General features: G+C 36.4%; 1 protein-coding gene across 9 annotated transcripts in view; it reads right to left on the bottom strand.

The window, feature by feature from the left end:
• GKAP1 (G kinase anchoring protein 1) overlaps positions 1-20,714 on the bottom strand; it is a 72,060-nt gene that overhangs the window by 44,001 nt on the left and 7,345 nt on the right. For all 9 annotated transcript variants that reach the window (XM_028525507.2, XM_036021786.1, XM_028525501.2 and 6 more), the window contains 2 exons: positions 16,847-17,099; positions 13,438-13,581 (listed from right to left, as the gene is read on the bottom strand). In XM_028525507.2, the coding sequence (XP_028381308.1) occupies positions 13,438-13,581; positions 16,847-17,056 (354 nt within the window). In that variant the 5' untranslated portion in view covers positions 17,057-17,099. The remainder of the gene's footprint in view (positions 1-13,437; positions 13,582-16,846; positions 17,100-20,714) is intronic.

Here is a 20,714-nt window from a genome sequence, read left to right on the forward strand (position 1 = left end):
TCCTTTAAGTGTAAAGTTAGACTGTTTATTTTTATCTTTTTGTTTAAGATATGCATATAATGCTATGAATTTCCTTTTTAGGATTTCTTTCCCTGTGTCCCACAGATCTGGGGTTGTTGTATTCTCATTTTCATTTGTTTCAATTTATCTCAATTTCTTCCTTGATCTCATTTTTGACCCTTGCATTGTTTAGTAATATATTATTTAGTTTTCATATCTTTGTGTATTTTTCAGTTTTCTTCTTGTGATTGACTTCTGGTTTCATAGCACTATGGTCAGAAAAGATGCCTGATATGATTTCAATCTTCTTAAATTCATTGAGACTTGTTTTGTGTCTAGTATGTAGTCCATCCAAGAAAACATTCCATGTGTACTTGAAAACAATGTATATTCTACTGCTTTAGGGAGAAATGCTCTGAAAATATTGCTTAAATCCATTTAATCTAGTATGTCATTTAAGGCTGCTGTCTCCTTATTGATTTTCTGTCTGGAAGATCTATCCATTGAAATCAATGGGGTGTTATATCCCCTAGTATGACTGTATTTCTGTCAGTCTCTCACTTTATGTCCATCAAGATTTGCTTTAATAGTTAGATGCTCCTGTGCTAGGTGCATACATGTTTACTAGAGTTATATCGACTTGTTGGATTGTTCCCTTTATCATTTTGTAGGGTCCTTTTTTGTCTCTTAATATAGCCATGATTTTAGAGTGTTTTGTTGGATATAAATTACACTATGTAAGCTTACTTTTCCTTTCCATTTGCATGAAATATCTTTTTCTATCCCTTTACTTTTAGTCTGTGCGTATCTTTCATTCTGAGGTAGGGGTCTTGGAGACAGCATTATGTATAGGTCTTGTTTTCTTATCCATTGAGCTACCCTATGTCTTTTGATTGGAACACTAAGCCATTTATATTTAAAGTGATTATAGATAAATATGTATTTATTGACATTTTATTTTTTTTAACTATTTTCCTGTGTTTTTTTCCTTTTTCTTCTTAAAGCAAGTCTTTTAACATTTGTTGCAATACTGGTTTAGTGGTAACAAATTCCTTTAGTTTTTTTCTTGTCTGGGAAGTTCCTATTTCTCCTCCAATTTTAAATGATAGCCTTTCTGGGTAAAGTAGCCCTGGCTGTAGCCCCCTGCTTTCCATCACCTTGAGTATTTCATGCCAATCCCTTGAAATGTTTCTGTTGAGAAATCACATAATAGTCTAATGGGAGCTCCCTTGTGGGTAACTAATTGCTTTTCTCTTGTGGCTTTTAAGGTTCTCTCCTGGTCTTTAAGCTTTGCCATTTTAATTATGATATGTCTTGATGCGGGCCTCTTTGGGTCCATCTTGTTTGGGACTCTCTGTGCTTCCTGGACTTTCCTTCACCAAGTTAGGGAAATTTTTCCTTCACCAGGTTAGAGAAATTTTTGGTCATTATTTCTTCAAAGAAGTTCATAATCCCTTGCTCCCTCTTCTCCTTCTGGTATCCCCATAATGTGCATGTTGTTATATTTCATGTTGTCCTACAGGTCCCTTGAACTCTCCTCATTTTTTTAAATTCTATCTTCTTTTGCTGCTCTGACTGGGTATTTTTTCCTGCCTTTCACTGATTCAGTCCTCTGCTGTACCTAACCCACTGTTTATTCCTTCCAGTGTATTCTTTCATATATTGCATTCTTTATTTCTAACTGGTTCTTTTGTATTTTTTCATGCTGTTGGGCACCTTTGTAATCATTAATTTATACTACACCTGATAAATTGCTTGCCTCCATTTATTAGCTCTTCTTCTAGAAAATTTACTTGTTCTTTCCATTATTTGGGGCCTGTTTCTTTGCCTTCCTATTTTGGCTGCCGCTTTGTTTCTTTCTATGTATTAGGTAGCTCTGCAAAGAGTTGGGTGCAGTCCAATATCAGACACTGTCCCTGGACTACCTGTTTAGAGCTATCAGTGATCCCCAACTTGTGGCTCCTGCTGGACCTGGATGTTTGCTGAAAGAGCCAAGGCCACCTTTACCAGCACCAGGCTGGGGGAGGGTCAGCTAAAGTCTTAAAGCTTCCATAGATCTGTCTTTACCCACAGGCTGTGAGGCTTAATCACCAAAAGTACCTCCAACTGTACTCCTCAGCAGCCCAGCTTAAGCTCCACAGGGTAGGCTTACTGCTTTCCCCCAGAGCTGTTGCCTTACAGACCAGAGTGCTCTATCTGATAAAGAGAGCTCTGTAATATGGAAAATGACTGAGCACAGGGATCTAGGCAGCTGACCCTTCAGTTCTCTCCCCAGAGCCACCAACTCCAGACTCTCCTCATGCATCTCTCATCCACTCTGCCCTCTCTCTGCTGAATCCCAGGTTAGGTGGCTACAAATGAAATTTTGTACATTGGCCCTTGAGGAGGCATTCTAGCCATCTATCTCTTGGAAGGCAGAAACTCCGCTGCTTTTCACAGCTGGATGTTATTTGGCTTCCTTTCCTGGTTCTGGTGCTCTAGGTCGTGGAGTCCAGCTTGGGGTTTAGACTCCACAATTCTCAGGGGTTGGAACCCCCCTCCCTGGCCACTGTACTATCCCCCTGGAATTTCATCTGCCTACCGTGGGAGCCCAGACAGCCTTCTCATTTTTCCATACTCACTACCAGTCTTGATGTGGTGGTATGGTTTCTTCTGTAAATAAAGCTTCTCTCTAGCTAGTGTTCAGTTGGTTATTCAGGATGATTTTTCTATAATTTAGTTGTAATTCCAGTTTGGTGCTGCGAGTTGGTTAATGTAGCTTCCACCCATTCCATTGCCATCTTGGATCTCTCCTCCATCTTTCTTAAGGCCTAGTTGTTTCATTCTTAATTCAAATCTGTGAATTACCCAGAATCCTTCTGGAAAATTATTTTTTGCCAGAGTTAATCAGAATTGTTTCTGTTGCTCAACAGTAAAAAATTTAAAAAATAAAAAACAATCCACTATGCCCTGACCAGCATGGCTCAGTTGGCTGGAGCATGGTCCCACAGCCAAAGGGCTGTGGATCTGAATCCCAGTTGGGGCACGTATAGGACAGAAATCAATGTTTTTTTCTCACATCAATATTTTTCTCTCTCCCTTCCTAAGAACTGTCCTTGAGTGAGAATTAAAAACAAAAACTAAAACAAATAAAAAGAAACTAAAACAGAAACCAACTTAAAGGAGTATGATCTGTGTCAATCTGATATATTGATATACCTAAAAAAATGTGAACCAATATTTCCTTTGAAAGCATCTTATCTAATTCTATATTAAGACAACAAAAAGAGGTGGAAAAGATTAAGTTTATCACAGAAAAAATCAATCTAACTCAGAGAAAAATCCAATTAGTATTTAGTTATATAATACAAGAAAATCTTATTAAGCCCAGAGTAAATTGTATACATACTTTTTTCTATGAAATAACTTAAAAGAATTGAATAATTAATTTAATCCAAATTAGCAATAATTAGGAGAAAGTAACAAATTTACCTTTTAAATAATCATATAAGTGGATATTCAAAAATAATATAGTGATACACCAAAAAAATTAGATTCATGTTAATGTTACACACAAAAAAAGAGGTGATATCAATTACTCCACCTAAACTGAAAGCAAAATGAGCAAAAAGATCACTGTAGTTAAAACACAATAGTCATCCCAATACAGGAAAAGTTTACAAGGAAATAAAGTAGATAGGCAAAAATGATTTAGAATTCAATCTAAATCTTTGAAAACTAGAACACATCTTACAAAAATGTCAATGTATGATCAATTAGCCAATAAAGGCTTGTAGAGAACCTTCTATGTGCTTTGCCTGTAGGGCTTTAAAGAAGCAGCATCAATTTGGCTTTGCCTTCAAACAATTTTTCTACTCCATTTGGGGACAGAAGACTAACACATAGGAAGCACAAAAAACAGAATACAATATTAAATTGTTACAAAAGTCAAGGGAAAAAAGATAAATAGACAAAATTCAGAGAAGCATATGGAAAAGAAACTAATTCAAGTTGGTCCTTAAAGAATATACATAATTTGAATAGGTAGAAAAAGGAATAAAAGAGTTTTAGGAAGAAAGATCCATATGAACAAAGGCACAGGGTACTAAGAACAGATACAGGGTAAGGCAAAAGTAGGTTTATAGTTGTTTGTATGGGATATAATACAATTAATAAAATGAGAATGAACTGTTTTGCATATTTACATCTGTAAACCTACTTTTGCCCTGCCCTGGACACCAAGGAAAGAGATACCTGATAAAAAGTGAATTCTATACAATACAAGAAATGTGGGAGAAAAAATAGTTTTGGGTGCATAATTTAAATTCCCATTCCATTCATGCTACCTCCTGTCAAGTTATATAATTTGTGAATTTCAGTTTCCTCATATATATTTAAAAAATAGAGCCATCACCCTTTCAAAGTAGTTTTAAAAATCTATAACCTAATATATGTACAGTATCCACCACAGTGTCTGCATGGCACAAGAGTTACACACAGTAGATTGGAATTCCCCTCCTCTATGCTGGAGAACAGTAGAAAATAATATTGCTTAGGTAGGGCAGAATTAGGCTCCACACTCTCCCTAAAACTTAAGAATTTGGGACAGATGAAAGAAGAATGCTGACAGAAGTAATTTAAAGAAATAAGCTGAATATTAGAAGAATGAGAACTTAGAATCAATGCCTGGCTAAACCACCATAATCTCAGCAGTCAAGGACATGGACCAAAACATAGCAATGTAGAAAATAATGAAGGCTGTATCTTAGAAAAGGATGACTAAGTTTTGGAAGTAACTGAATATGAAACATGAAAGAAGATAAGATTTCTGACCCAACTTAACAGGGAGATGATAGTGTAACACTAAATCATTAGAAAAGACAAAACACACACACACACACACACACACACAAAACCATGATTCCAAATTCTCTAAACATATCTTACAGAATTATCACAAAACTATTGTGCAGTCCAACCAAGATGGGGGCACAGGTAGAAACCCTTTGCTTCCTTGCACAACCAAAAGGAGGATAACAACAAATCTAAAATTAATAAACATCCAGAAGTGCAAGAAAATCAAACTGCATGGAACTCCAACAACCAAGGAATTAAAGAACAATTCAATCAGAACAACCCAGACTGGTGTGCTAAGACAAAAGAACAGAGCATAACCTCAGAAAAAGAACTAAACAAGGAGGAAATAGCCAACCTATCTGATAGAGAATTTAAAGCCCTGGTAATCAAAATGCTCACAGATCTGATTGAGCTTGGTCGAAAAATAAAAATAAAAAAAAAAAAGAAAGATACCCAAAATTAAATAAAGCAAAATATTCAAGGAACCAACAGTGACAGGAAAGAAACCAGGTCTCAAAGCAATGATTTGGAACAAAAGGAAAAAATAAATATCCAATGGGAACAGAATGAAGAAACAAGAATTCAAAACAGTGAAGAGTGTCTTACAAACCTCTGGGACAACCTGAAATGTCCCAATATCTGAATTATAGGGGTGCCAGAAGGAGAAGACAACGAAATTAAAAATTTATTTGAACAAATAATGAAAGAAAACTTCCCCAATCTGACGAAGGAAACAGACTTCCAGGAAGCCCAGAGAATCCCAAAGAAGTTGGACCCAAGGAAGCACACACCAAGGCACATCATAATTACATTACCCAAGATTAAAGATAAGAAGAGAACCTTAAAAGCAGCAAGAGAAAAGGTGACAGTTACCTACAAAGGAGGTCCCATAAGTCTATCAGCTGATTTCTCAAAAGAAACCTTGTAGGCAAGAAGTGACTGGAAAGAAGTATTTGAAGTCATGAAAGGCAAGGACCTACATCCAAGATTGCTCTATCCAGCAAAGCTATCATTTAGAATGGAAGGGCAGATAAAGTGCTTCCCAGATAAGGTCAAGTTAAAGGAGTTCATCATTACCAAGCCCTTATTATATGAAATGTTAAAGACTCTTATCTAAGAAAAAGATCAAAACTATGAACAGTAAAATGACCACAAACACAACTATCAACAAATGAACCTAAAAGAAAAGAAAAACAATGAAAACAAAAACTAAGCAAACAACTAGAACAGGAACAGAATCAGACAAATGGACATTACATGGAGGGATTTCAGTGGGGAGTGGGAAGGGGGGAAAAGGTACAGGGAAGAAGAAGCATAATTAGTAGGCATAAAATGGATGGAGAAAGACAAAAAATGGTATAGGAAACAGAGGACCCAAAGAACTTATATGTATAACTCATGGACATGAATTAAGGTGGGGGGAATGAGTTGGGGGGACAAGGTGGAGGGGAGGATAAAGGAAGGAAAAATTGGGAGAACTGTAATAGCATAATCAATAAAAAAATACTTAAAAAAAAAAAGACTGTTGTAAACTTAGGTACCAATCTAATAAATCAGACTGCAAAACACCAAACACTAAAATGCAATTAAAACCATGATTTTTAAAAAGTGTCATATTTAAGTTTGCAACACAATTCCTACTCATTTTGTTTGCACTATAAGAGGAGGAGGAAAGAAATAAAAAGAGGAAATAGTAGGCACTAAAATGCCTATAGGATTGAAGAAGATATGTGTCCAAGATGGAGTACTTCACATTCTCTTCCTCTTGGCTTGCTTCATTATCTCCTACTTCCCATTTAGCAGTAAACCACTTTTTGTATTGAAATAAATCTATAGCTAAAGGGTTTATGATCAGTTAAAGAGTATAAAGAACCTATGAAACACAGGGAGGACAATAAATATTTGGGAACTAGATTTTTAAAAATTAATTTGTAAGCCTAAGTAACATAACAATCTTACCCATTTTAAATTCAAGCAAAACAATTACCAAATAAAAAGTTCATTTTCATTTCTAATAGGTATTATGGGGACAGGGTTATTGTAAATCAACACAAAACATCATTCTGAAGATATCTAACACTTGCAGCCAACTGTTTAGCCACAATAGCTATAGAACCTTGTGAGTCTTTCATTGATTTTCAAAGTACAGACCACATATCTTTCACTAACTTGGAAAGCAGAATTATTTCCCCTGAAATCTTTTCATAGTCTTATCAAACATTATGATTTAAAAGGTTGTCAATGTTCTACAAAAACTGTATCTGTGCTCATCCTAATTATTAGGTTTAGTTCATCTCAGCTAATGAATCTTCATGTGTTTCAGTGCTGTTTATATTTATTAAGTCTACATTGTTGTATGTCTTATTACATCTCCAAGTAATAAATATGGTTCAATGATTCACAGAACTAAACAGAGTAATGAAAACAGAACTGTAAATAATGCAACTCATAAAAACAACATAAATTTTAAAATAATACAGGACTAATGCAGTCATATAGAATGTAAACCTGTATGTGTCTAAGAGTGATATCATATAAGCAGCTGAAAGAACAATTATAAATAGAAAAGTAAGATAGTTATCAATCTATTTGTTCCTAGCTATGAAACACTGGCAAGACCAGACCTGAACACACAGTTTTTGTTTCACTTTCAAAGCACAATGACCTGTATGAGTCTTTCCAAGAATAAGTACCAAGTAATAACTTTCCAGAAGAAAAATGAAGCCAGAAAGCACAGAGGATTTATCTAAATTTGCACTCCTTACAGGGAAACCAAGTGCAAGTCAAACTATTGCCAAGGAATTCATTACACCAAGAGACTTAATGACAAATATCACACTCACAAACATAAAACAGAACAAGCTATTGGCAAAATGCCTTTATCACATGGACTGGGAAACGTAATGTGAAGGAACTATTATTATTGTGCACATGTTAGCAGGTTGCTTTACAGCTGGACAAAACCAGTGATGTGTACATTTTGAATCAACAGAATAAAAGGAAGAAATATACAAAAAATTTGATCTGCTTATCACTGAAAACCCACAAGAGATGTTCCTATTAAGTTACCATATTTTGTCATGTATAATATACACTTTTTTGCTCAAATTTTTGAGGGAAAAATAAGGATGTGCATTATATATGGGTAGTACTAGTCTGTATCTATATAAATGTTTTTAATTCCTTCATGCTTATTTATTTATGTGTTAAAAGGGTTACTCAAGAAAGCAATGATATCCATATGCAAAATAACACCCTGGAATATGATAATCAGTTTTGTTTCTAAATATAAATAAATAAAAAATTGAAAAAAAAATTAAAACAGGAGATTTTTTTCCTGAAAGTTTGGACCTAAGTTGTTTTCTTAAAACGTGGGTGCACATTATACATGGCAAAATACGGTAATTATTTGTGAGCCATGATGCACCAGGGGTGTCCAACCTTTTGGAGTCTCTAAGCCACACCGGAAGAAGAGTTGTCTTGGGCCACACATTAAATACTGCAACACATAATCACAAAAATATATCATAATGTTTTAAGTAAATTTATGACTTTGTGTTGGAACACATTCATAACCCCCATGGTTGCAGACACCCCAAAAGACTTAAGAACACTGGCATCATTAATATCAGTGTGTCATGAATAAAAGAGGTTATGCCTAGACAATATCTATGCAGAGATTTATTTCTAGGCAACAGGTATAAGTGAATAATATGTACCTTGACCTTGACTTAATATTAAAACAGTAGAATTATGAATACAGTCAAATCAAAGCTATGCCCTGTTCATCTTTTTTAAATATTAAGTTGTCCTAAGATATAATTCACATAATTTATATAACTCATGTCACCATAAATTCACCCATTTCAAGTATGAAGCATATACTTCCTTTTGATGTATACATCTCTGCAAATAGGGAATTTAAAACTATCTTTCCACACTAAAGTATGCTGAAATAGATATAAGTTTATGGATGGAAAATGTTATTTAAAGAAAACATTTCTTTATGCCACAAATAATAGAGTAAAGATCACCTCTACAATTTCCAGCAGCTTTGGCAGCATAACTCAGCAAAATATAGACTATCTCAAATAGCCTGAACCTATCCTTTTAGGGGAAATATATCACAATTTTTAATGTTAAGGAAAATATTAGAATTAAGATCAAAATGTGGTTCAGTTTGTCCCAATTGGTCCTCATCTTTTAATGAGTAATTACAATTACTTATATTTATTTATAAATAAAGTGTCTATTATCCTTTTTTATCCTTATTTCAAAGGTTTTCTTGCCAATGTCTTCGCTTTATACGTTTTGCTGTATGTGCTATGTTTTTTTTTTCTTGAAGTGATTTAAAATTCAAGTGAATAAATAGTCCTACATGTAAGTAGTTCTCTGTAAATTTTAAAAGCACACTTGGAACTAACCACAACCATATTTTGTTAGTGATATAAAAATTTAAAAATATTATTGCCTCCTCTGTCCTATTACTCCCTAATTTTTGTATTCATAAATAAGTACTCCATTTTAGACAAATTCTTTAAGTGAGCTATGTTCATTCATTCATTCATTGGTGTAAACCAAGACATTAATTGCTCCCATCTCTGAAGTGACTTCATCCCATGAGAAGTTCTGCACATAAACAGGGTGAGGCGAAAGTAGTTTTACAGTTTTTTGTACGAATAATAAACTGTGTTTCATGTAGTTACAACTGTCACTCTACTTTTGCCCCAGACTGCATATATAAACACTCACGTCTCCCAATCTCACTGATCCATTTTTCATGACTGTGATAGCCCCTTTGAGTAAACTCAGGACAAAAGATAAATCTGTAGAGTTCTCTCATTTTATGATTATTTCCTGATTTTTGAAACCAAGGCATCCTCTAAAGTTTCCAACAAACTGTTCCATTTTTCCTCAGCAAAGGTATTTAAAGATTTAAAGCAATTTTATGAGAAATATATTTCTTTCATGAGCTCCTGCTTCATTTTAAAATTTTTTAATTTAAGTATGGTTGGTATATAATATTATATTAGTTATATTAGTTTCAGGTGTAAAGGTTTGTTCTCTTAAATAATCACATTTACATTCACTATTTAGAGCTAATTCTATATTGAACTAGCTACAATATTCACTACTGGTGCTTTCCAATTGCTGTGCTCTTTATTTAAATTTGACTTTTAATTGGTAGGAGCACAGAAAAAACTGCATAAAAGATACAGGTGGTATGCTCTGTCAGTCCTTGCATGTGTGAGAATGTATTTCTTTAGCAGTCACACAAATGACATGTTGGTGAGATACTGACTTTTTGTTCCTATCATTTCAATTCTGGCATTTAAATTAGCCAGCCTGAATTTTCATCCTTAGCAGGCAACCTATTTTGTCTCATGCATATGTTTATAATACTATTTCCTTGCTTTCTCTTTCTTAAAATTAAAAACTTTTTAAAAGACTTCAGTTTTGTTTTGTTTTGTTTTGTTTTTAAAGGCTTCAGTTCTTTCAAGCTTAGATTTGTGTTTATCTTAGGAAAGGATTTTATCAACATTATCTTTAATGACTCCCTGTTCTGCTTGTTTCACGAACACTAATCATGCCTCTGTTGGACTTCAGTTCTGTGTTCCAATAAAATTTTGTCAATTTTATTGGCAAAATTTATCTCAAATTTTCCTTCATACAACTGACTCAACTGTCTTCAGTGTGTACCCTTTTTTTGTCCTTCTAATGAAGTTTTTAATTCTATGATTTTACTTCCCAGATTTTTTATTTTACCCATCTCCCTTTCAATTTCTGTCTCTCAGCTGCTTTTTCATCTCAGTCTATTATTTTACCTTGTTATAAAACATTACTATCTCCCCTAACTTCTACAAAATTCTCTACACCCTTGGTTTTTATTCAAGCAATAAACAGGGGATGTCCAAAATCAGCTTCTATTGCCTGTAGCATATCTTTTTCAATACCTATTCCCAATAGATCAAATTAACAGATAAATAATTGTTCATAAGTAACACATACAACACAGCTCCCAAAGTACATTTCAGCCCAGTATGTTATTTTCTTGGACACCAAACAGAAAAAAAGGAAGAAATTGGTCTTAATAAAGTATTTGATTTGGCTATTAATGATATTTAATAGAGGCACAGAAGAATAAAACATCAGGTAAATAGGTTAAAGAAACAAATGCCACATAAACCATTTTACATCAAGGTTGAAAAGGAAAAGTTTCCCCTCAAAGTCTTCCTTTTTTAAGCAAAACTGTCATTCAGTATTTTTAACAAGAGACCTCAGGCCCTACAAATGTAATTTTTTTACTTTAAAAAATGTAATCCTGTTGTTCTACCTTCCCTGTCTCTCCCTCATTTGTAAAACGGCAGATGAAATAAAAACTAAAAATAGGACTTCCGGCCAAGATGGAAGCATAGGTAGACACACTGTGCCTCCTCGCACAACTAAGATAGAGAGGACAACAATTTAGAAAGAGTAACAACCAAAACTGACAGAAAATTGATCTGAATGGAAGTCGGAAAACCAAGAAAATATATGCATTCTTCCAGACTGGTAGGAGGGGTGGAGTCGGGCAGCTGGGCACACAGGTCATGGCAAGGAGAGCAGAGAGTGTTGGGACTGGCGCATGAGGCATCCAGGGCATGCAGGACCACAGTGGGTGGAACCTGAGCATGCAAGCAGCACCTGGCAGACCCAGGGCCAAGGGGTGGCAAACAGCAGAGCCAGTGAGGCAGCCATTGTGAAGCAAGGCACTGAGCACAACTCAGGATCCCAGCACTGGGAAACAGAGCCTTGGGGCACTGATTGAGGATACCTATCCTCAGTTGAGGTGCACGGAGATCCACCCAGCCTCACAGGAGAGATCCTTGGAAGGTCCCACAGCATGCACAAGCCCACCCACATGGGAATTGGCACCAGAGGGGCCCAGTTTGCTCAGGGGAAGCAGAAGGGACTGAGATCCCACGGAGAACAGAGCAACTGCCATTGTTCCCTCTCAGACTCCACCCCCACATACAAGGTCACAACCCAGCAACTGAGGTGCCCCGCCCTGGTGAACACCTAAGGCTCCACCCTCATATGTAACAGGAGCAACCAGAACCCCCCAAAAAAGATGGCTCAAACAAAATTGAAGGCCCCACAACCAGTTTTTTTAAGTGATTGAGAGATAGACAACCTATCAGAGGCACAGTTCAATGCACTGGTGATCAGGGTGCTCACAGAACTGGTTGATTTTGGTCACAAATTAGATGAACAAATGCAGGCTACCATAAGTGAAATGAAGGAAAATGCACAGGGAACCAGTAGGGATGGAATGCAAGCTGGGACTCAAAACAATAGAGGGGACCAGAAGGAAGAAAGAAACAACCAAACAGAAAAGAATGAAGAAATAAGAATTCAAAAAAAATGAAGAGAAGCTCAGGAACCTCCAGGACATCTTTAAACCTTCCAACATCCCAATTACAGGGGTACCAGAAGGGGAAGAGAAAGAACAACCAGTGAAAAAGTTATTTGAACAAATAATAAACGAGAACTTCCCCAATCTGGCAAACGAAATAGACTTCCAGGAAGTCCAGGAAACTCAGAGTCCCAAAGAAGTTGGACCCAAGGAGGAACACACCAAGGCACATCATTATTACATTAGCCAAGGTAAAAATGAAGGAGAGAATCCTAGAAGCAGCAAGAGACAAGGAGACAGTAACCTGCAAAGGAGGTCCCATCAGACTGCTAGCTGATTTCTCAAAAGAGACCTTGCAGGCAAGAAGGGGCTGGAAAGAAGTATTCCAAGTCATGAAAGGCAAGGACCTACATCCCAGATTGCTCTATCCAGCAAAACTTTCATTTAGCATGGAAGGGCAGATAAAGTGCTTCTCAGATAAGGCCAAGTTAAAGGAGTTCATTATCACCAAGCCCTTATTATATGAAATGTTAAAGGGACTTATCTAAGAAAAAGAAGATAAAAAATATGAGCAGTAAAAAAAGACATCAAACTCACAATTATTAACAACCACAACTAAAACAAAAACAAAAAGAAACTAAGCAAACAACTAGAACAGGAACAGAACCACAGAAATGGAGATCACATGGAGGGTTAGCAACAGGGAAGTGGGAGGAGGAGAGAGGGGGAAAAGGTACGGAGAATAAGTAACATAGATGGTAGGTAGAAAATAGACAGCGGGAGGGTAAGAATAGTATGGGAAATGTAGAAGCTAAAGAACTTATGACACAGGGACATGAACTAAAGGGGGGAATGTGGGTGGGAGAGGGTGTGAGGGTGGAGGGGAATGAAGGGGGGAAATGGAACAACTGTAATAGCATAATCAATAAAATATATTTAAAAATAAATAAAATAAGCCTGAAAAAAAAACCCTCAAAATAACTGTTTTGAAATTATCAAAACTAACAAAAATAAATATAGTCACCGTGTTTTCATAGTACCCCAAAAATAGAACCTCTTATTAAAAGCAGCAAACTCATATGAATTAATCCAATACAAAAAGCTCCTCAGAACAATAGTGTCACAGACTCAAATGCAATGCCAACTTTAAAACACATACAGTCATTGAAAAATCAAGCGAAATAATTTGATTTAATTAGCTGTACCTGCTCATCTTTTTGTCTCCACTCTTGCCAATTTTCTTCTCGTGAATCCTTCTTTACTGGGTTTGGTAAAGAAAGCTCATGTTGAGCATTACAAGTGACATGGGAGGATTTCTGAGGAATTTTCTTAAAAGCAAGATTTCTGAGCTACGAAAACACAAAGAACATATTAAATTCAGTTTACCAACCCTGAGTACAAATTATTTTTTTTAGAAGTTAAGAAATCAACAATATTTTTACACTTCTAAATACTACTCCCAAAACTATGTGTTTCTCGTAATCTTTGTAGAATATTAATTTTGCCAGCATTTGAGATGATGCTAGATTTCTAGATGAAATGATTACTTAGTGAAAATAGATTGTATCCTATTATACCATTACTTTAGTGATTCTGCTTTATTAAGGGGAATAAGTTTACAGGAGTATTGTGTGCTTTTGGATGTGTTTTTAAAATGCAAAACAATAGGATTCAAAAAGATTAAAGTTTAATAGCTTACAAATTTAAAAGTTTAAATAGTGAGAAAATATATCTTCTGTAATTCTAACAACTACTTTGCTAGTCCTGCAAAATATAGGGGTTAGTCCTCAAAGTAACACAATAAACTAAAACTGTACTGGCCAAGCCACTTCCAAACAATAAGATTAATCTGAGATGCAGAAATTGAAACAAGAAAGAAATATACTGAGAGGCTGTTACGGATTTAATTGTATTTCACCAAAAGATATGTTGTAGCCCTAACCCTCAGTGTCTGTGAATGTGACCTTACTTAGAACTAAGGTCTTTGCAGATGTAATCAAGATGAGGTGATAATAAATTAAGGTAGGCCCTAATCCAATATGACTGGCATCCTTATTAAGAAGAGGTGAAGAGAAAGATACACAAAGAGAATGCCAAGCAAATAACAGAGGCAAAGGCTGGAATGATGCACCTTGCAAGTCAAGGAAGGATTGATGGCTACCACAAGAAGCTACAAAGAGGCACGGAAGAATTCCACTTTTGAGTCTCAGAGAGAACACTCCTCTTGTTGAAACCTTGGCTTGGACTTCCAGGCTCTAGATAAGGGTGTCAGACTCATTTTTACTGGGGGCCATATCAGCCTCATGTTTGCCTTCAAAGGGCTGAATGTAATTTTAGGACTGTATAAATGCAACTACTCCTTAACTAGGGGCAAGGAACTCTACATTCAGCCCTCTGAAGGCAACCACAAGGCTGAGGTGGCCCCCGGTGAAAATGAGTTTAATTTTCCTACTCTATTTTCCTACTCTAATTTTCCTACTCCTACTCTAGAACTGTTAGAGAATAAATTCCTGTTGTTCTAGCCACCAAGTTTGTGGTACATTGTTATGACAGCCTTAGGGAACTAATAAAGAGGCTTTAAATCAAGGATCAACAATTTTAATTAATAATCAATATATAGTTCTGCAAAAGGCAGTGATGAGTTACAAACACCTCTTTAAATAGCTGGGTTTTGCTATGGAAAGGACATAACAAGAGGAGATGCTACTGGAGATGAAGCACTAGCAAGTAGACTTTACAGAAAGTAAAGTCTGCTAGAACTACAGCCATTAAAGTGCAAAGGGATCATGAGGCTCCTCAGATACATGACTTCTTGTTCTCTAATGTGAATTCCATTAGAGAACACTCTTATTTTCTGTTCCTCCATATCACCATTAATTCCAAAAAAAAGTGGTGAGCAATCAAAAGCTCTGAAAGACTAGACTTTTGAAAGAATATATGGTGGGGAAAATGTCTTTTAAAGTTATTATCTGGGGGGCATTTTAAAAACATTTACAAAGCAATGGTAACGAAAATGTAATAGAAAACAAATTGAAAAGGCTTTTTTCCTAAGTCATAGGCCATTATAAAATGAATATAGAAAAAAAACCATTTTTCCTATTTGTCTCATTAAATGATACTGAAAAGGGTCCTTATATACCCAACTGCTCCTTGTACTAAAAGTCAAACACAACTGCTTTTCAGCATTTCTTTTAAAAACAAATGGGCACATTAAGTGCTGGCCATATATCTCAGGCTAAGGGTATCTAGGAGAGAGGAGCCTTCCATAAACTTACTCCCCTAAAAACAGAGATGACTATCTGGAGGCAGCCCAAGTGTCCATCACCAGAGGAGTGGATAAAACAACTATGGTACATGTATACAATGGAATAAAAAAGAAGAAAATTTTACCCTTTGCAACAGCATGATTGACCTGAAGAACATTATGCTAAGTGAAATAAGCCAGTCAGAGTAAGACAAATTGATTTCATTTATATGTGGAATCTAATGAACAAACTGAACTAATAAAATAGACAGACTCATAGATAGACAGCGGGCTAATAGATCTAGGGGGCAGTTAGGGGGTTGGGGAGATTGAGCAAAAAGGAAAAAAGACTCAGGGAACTGGACAACAGTGTGGTGATTGAAGGGGGAAGGAGTATAAGGGGGACAAATGGTAACAGAAAAAATACAATAAAAAATAGGATAGGATAGGACAGGACAGGATAGGATAAAAATAAAAATAAATAAATAATAAAATAAAATAAAATGAAAGAGATGATCATCAAATGCATAAAAAGGTATGTTCAGGCTAATCATAGGACTATTGCCTATAATAGAAAAAAAAAAAAAGGAAACCACCTAAATGTTTATCACAAGTGTTCAATTAAAATATGATATAGTCATATAATTAAATAATGTGAAGTCACTTAAAATAATGTAGATCTTCATTTACTAATATAGAAAACTGCTCATGGATAATTAGGGGGAAAAAGCCAATATAAAAGTCTATTATATAATCCCTTTTTGTTCAGGTAAAATATGAATATAGATATATGTGTATTTATATATCTTATATATTCATATAAATTTATACATATATATAAGACATACCAAAATATTAATTAGTTATATCTCTAGTTACATTTACAAATGGCCTTTGTTTCCTTTTAAGACTTCTTTAGCTTTTGCAAAGAACACATAAGCTTCCACGGTCAGAAAAAAATAGAGGCACTTAAAAAATGTTCATTACATTAAATTTAAATACACACAAATTGCCCTGGGCTGGTGTGGCTCAGTGGATTGAGTTCCAGCCTGAGAACCAGGGGGTCGCCAGGTCAATTCCCAGTGCAGGATGCAAGCCTGGGTTGCAGGCCAGGCCCTCAGTGGGGGGTACACAAGATGCAACCACATACTGGTGTTTCTCTCCCTCTCTCTCTCCCTCCCTCCCCCTCTCAAAAATAAATAAATCTTTTAAAAAATTAAATACATACAAATTTGCATCCATTCATTCAAGTCATATTTACAAAGTACCTATGGACCCAGTACTATGGATACCTGAGTGAACAAGATAGTACCTGTCCTCATGATGCTTAGCCTATTAGGAAAACAGCCACAAATAATTATAATTGTTACCTCATTTGCTTCACTCTGCTGTTGCTCCTTCTTTTTTCTTCTTTTCTCTCTCTTTTTCTCATTTGTAGTTGATTTGCTTGTTTGAGACTTTCCAGTATTCCGACCTTTGCCTTTTCCAGGCTCAGAATCAGAGCCACTGCCACTATCCACTTGCAACAGGGCAAAGCGAGAAGCAGTAGTGGGAACAGAACTAAGAACTGCTGAGGCCATTGTAAATATTTTTCTTCTAAAATATTTCTGTCAAGAATAATTCCTGTGGAGGGAGAAGAGGAGGCAGGTGAGTAAACATAATCATTATATACATATATTTCTCTGGACATAGGACTTAATAATATCTGGATTCAAACCACAGTCCTATGGGCAATAACATACTTTTTAACTTAAGACAACATAAAATTGTGTAACAGAAAATAGAAAATGATATATTAAGATTTCACAAAGGCAAGACTACCACCAATGCAATGTAATCATTTTCCCATATAGTTTTTGAAAACTGATGGTTTTTGTTTCTTTTATATACGTGTGTGTGTATACACACACACACACACACACACACACACATATATATTCCTAAATCAAAATGGTTTAAAATAGAGAAATACGTTCATCCTCAATTTCCAAAACGGAAAAAAAGGAGTAGAGAAGAACAGTCTAATATACAAAATGCTGCCTTAAGTTTCATCCTAGAGATTCCTACTAAGTCATAGAACTGAGAGCAAAATAGAGAACTTAAATTCCCTCAACCAAAGAAAAGTTTTTAAAATCACCTTCCACATTATGTTAGTTCACTAGCCTCAGTGTATCCTACCATTCCCAGCATAAATAGGTGGGAGTGGTTTCATTTAGTGTTTTTTCAGCTCTTAAAGAACCTTTTAGACTTAGGATATTAAAAGTCCTCTAGTAATATCTAACCCAAATTCTATAGCTTTAGAGATGAGGCCCCTCGTGCTTAGATTGGTTAAGTGACTTGCTGGGAAAGTCAAGACCTGAACCTAGACATGCTGAACCTGACTGCAAATTCAAAGAAAGAAGCTTTGTAACTACTTAGAAAGAAGACTAGGTTCTCTTTCAATTCAAAAGGAACATTTTTTTAAAGAAACTGTGAAACTCAGACATTTGTTCATTTTATTTTGAAATGTATCGGGTACACAACTGAATAAAATACTCTTAAGTTTTTTAAAAAAATAACTGAACACTCCAAGTACCCAACACTAAGATTAACAGAACATTAATGCACACTGTGCCTCTCCCCAACAGAATCTCCCACTCCCCCATCCAGAGATAACTATTATCCTGACTTCTTTTATCATTACTTTTTCTTCACAGTTTTATCGTATCTGTCTCAAATCTCAGTGCTCATATCTTAACAAGCTACTATCATTTCCACAATATCCTATTGTTTACATGGGTCCACCCAATTCAGTGTGGGAGGAAACTATGCAAAACTGTGAATACTAAGAGGTAGGAATAATTAATGTTCATTTTGAAAGCTAAGAGCACACTATAGTTTGTATGTTTTCAGGAGGGAGCAAAAATGAGAAGCATGTGTTCAATCATCCATCTTAACCTAAGAATCCAGCAAATCAAAACAAGAGTTGATATTTGAAGATGTCATCTAATAGTTATTAAATCAAAGTATTTTTATTATAATACCATCTTTAAGACCTATTCCTCCCATGCTCAGAAATAATGTAAATTGAGATAAAATACCCCAACATACAGAGATCGTATCACACTGATAAATTACAACATATTTGTATGCTTAAACATGCAGCATGAGAACTGAGGTTTTTTTAAATTACTAGGGAAAAAATATTACAAAGTGAAACAAATTCCAGACTCAAAAATATTACAGAATACATTAATTCTACTAAAATCCTGTTAAGGTTTAGTTGCTTTGAACACTTTAAGTAAAATAATCCAACAAAGCTGCTCAACAGCTATTATTATATTTAATTTCAATTGGTAGGACTATAAATTGCATTTGGTAGCTGTTCACAAATATTCATTGTCCCTCCCTGAGGGATAACTATCATTTTCCTGCTGAATGCAGACGTGACTATGTGACTGATTTTAGCCAGTGAAACATAAGCTTTAAAAGCCAGAACATGGTTCACCATATTCTCTTTTCCTGCTTTTATGATTGTGGAGGCATATGATGAGACAGAGTCTCCATCAGTCAGGTCTGATTGGAGTCTGAAACCACAATGAACAAAGTCTCCATACTAACCTGTGATGGATGCAGGGTGGGGAAAATTAGGTTTACAGTTGTGAGTATAAGAAACAGAGTTGACTTCCGGCCAAGATGGAGGCATAGGTGGACGCACCGTACCTCCACGCAAAACCAAGATTGGAACAACAACAATTTAGAAACAGAATAACATCCAGAACTGACAGAAAACTTATCTGAATAGAAGTTGGACAACCAAGAAGTTGAAACAGGCCCACTCTTCCAGACCGGTAGGAGGAACAGAGAAGAGCAGGGTCACGGGCCCGGGTCACGGGCGGAGAGCAGAGAGAGTTGGGACCGGGCGTGAAAGGCATCCGGGGCACGCAAGACCACAGCAGGTGGACCCTGAGTGGGCAAGCGGCAACTGGCAGACCCACTGATGCAGCAACTGTAAAGCAAGGCAGTGCGCGAAACCCAGGATCCCAGCACTGGGAAACAGAGCCTTGGGGCACTGATTGAGGATACCTATCCTCAGTTGAGGTGCACGGAGATCCACCCAGCCTCACAGGAGAGATCCTTGGAAGGTCCCACGGCATGCACAAGCCCACCCACATGGGAATTGGCACCAGAGGGGCCCAGTTTGCTCAGGGGAAGCAGAAGGGACTGAGATCCCACGGAGAACAGAGCAACTGCCATTGTTCCCTCTCAGACTCCACCCCCACATACAAGGTCACAACCCAGCAACTGAGGTGCCCCGCCCTGGTGAACACCTAAGGCTCCACCCTCATATGTAACAGGAGCAACCAGAACCCCCCAAAAAAGATGGCTCAAACAAAATTGAAGGCCCCACAACCAGTTTTTTTAAGTGATTGAGAGATAGACAACCTATCAGAGGCACAGTTCAATGCACTGGTGATCAGGGTGCTCACAGAACTGGTTGATTTTGGTCACAAATTAGATGAACAAATGCAGGCTACCATAAGTGAAATGAAGGAAAATGCACAGGGAACCAGTAGGGATGGAATGCAAGCTGGGACTCAAAACAATAGAGGGGACCAGAAGGAAGAAAGAAACAACCAAACAGAAAAGAATGAAGAAATAAGAATTCAAAAAAAATGAAGAGAAGCTCAGGAACCTCCAGGACATCTTTAAACCTTCCAACATCCCAATTACAGGGGTACCAGAAGGGGAAGAGAAAGAACAACCAGTGAAAAAGTTATTTGAACAAATAATAAACGAGAACTTCCCCAATCTGGCAAACGAAATAGACTTCCAGGAAGTCCAGGAAACTCAGTCCCAAAGAAGTTGGACCCAAGGAGGAACACACCAAGGCACATCATTATTACATTAGCCAAGGTAAAAATGAAGGAGAGAATCCTAGAAGCAGCAAGAGATAAGGAGACAGTAACCTACAAAGGAGTTCCCATCAGACTGCTAGCTGATTTCTCAAAAGAGACCTTGCAGGCAAGAAGGGGCTGTAAAGAAGTATTCCAAGTCATGAAAGGCAAGGACCTACATCCCAGATTGCTCTATCCAGCAAAACTTTCATTTACAATGGAAGGGCAGATAAAGTGCTTCTCAGATAAGGCCAAGTTAAAGGAGTTCATTATCACCAAGCCCTTATTATATGAAATGTTAAAGGGACTTATCTAAGAAAAAGAAGATAAAAAATATGAGCAGTAAAAAAAGACATCAAAC

The sequence above is a fragment of the Phyllostomus discolor genome, chromosome 3, assembly GCF_004126475.2.
Source record: "Phyllostomus discolor isolate MPI-MPIP mPhyDis1 chromosome 3, mPhyDis1.pri.v3, whole genome shotgun sequence".
NCBI lineage: Eukaryota > Metazoa > Chordata > Mammalia > Chiroptera > Phyllostomidae > Phyllostomus > Phyllostomus discolor.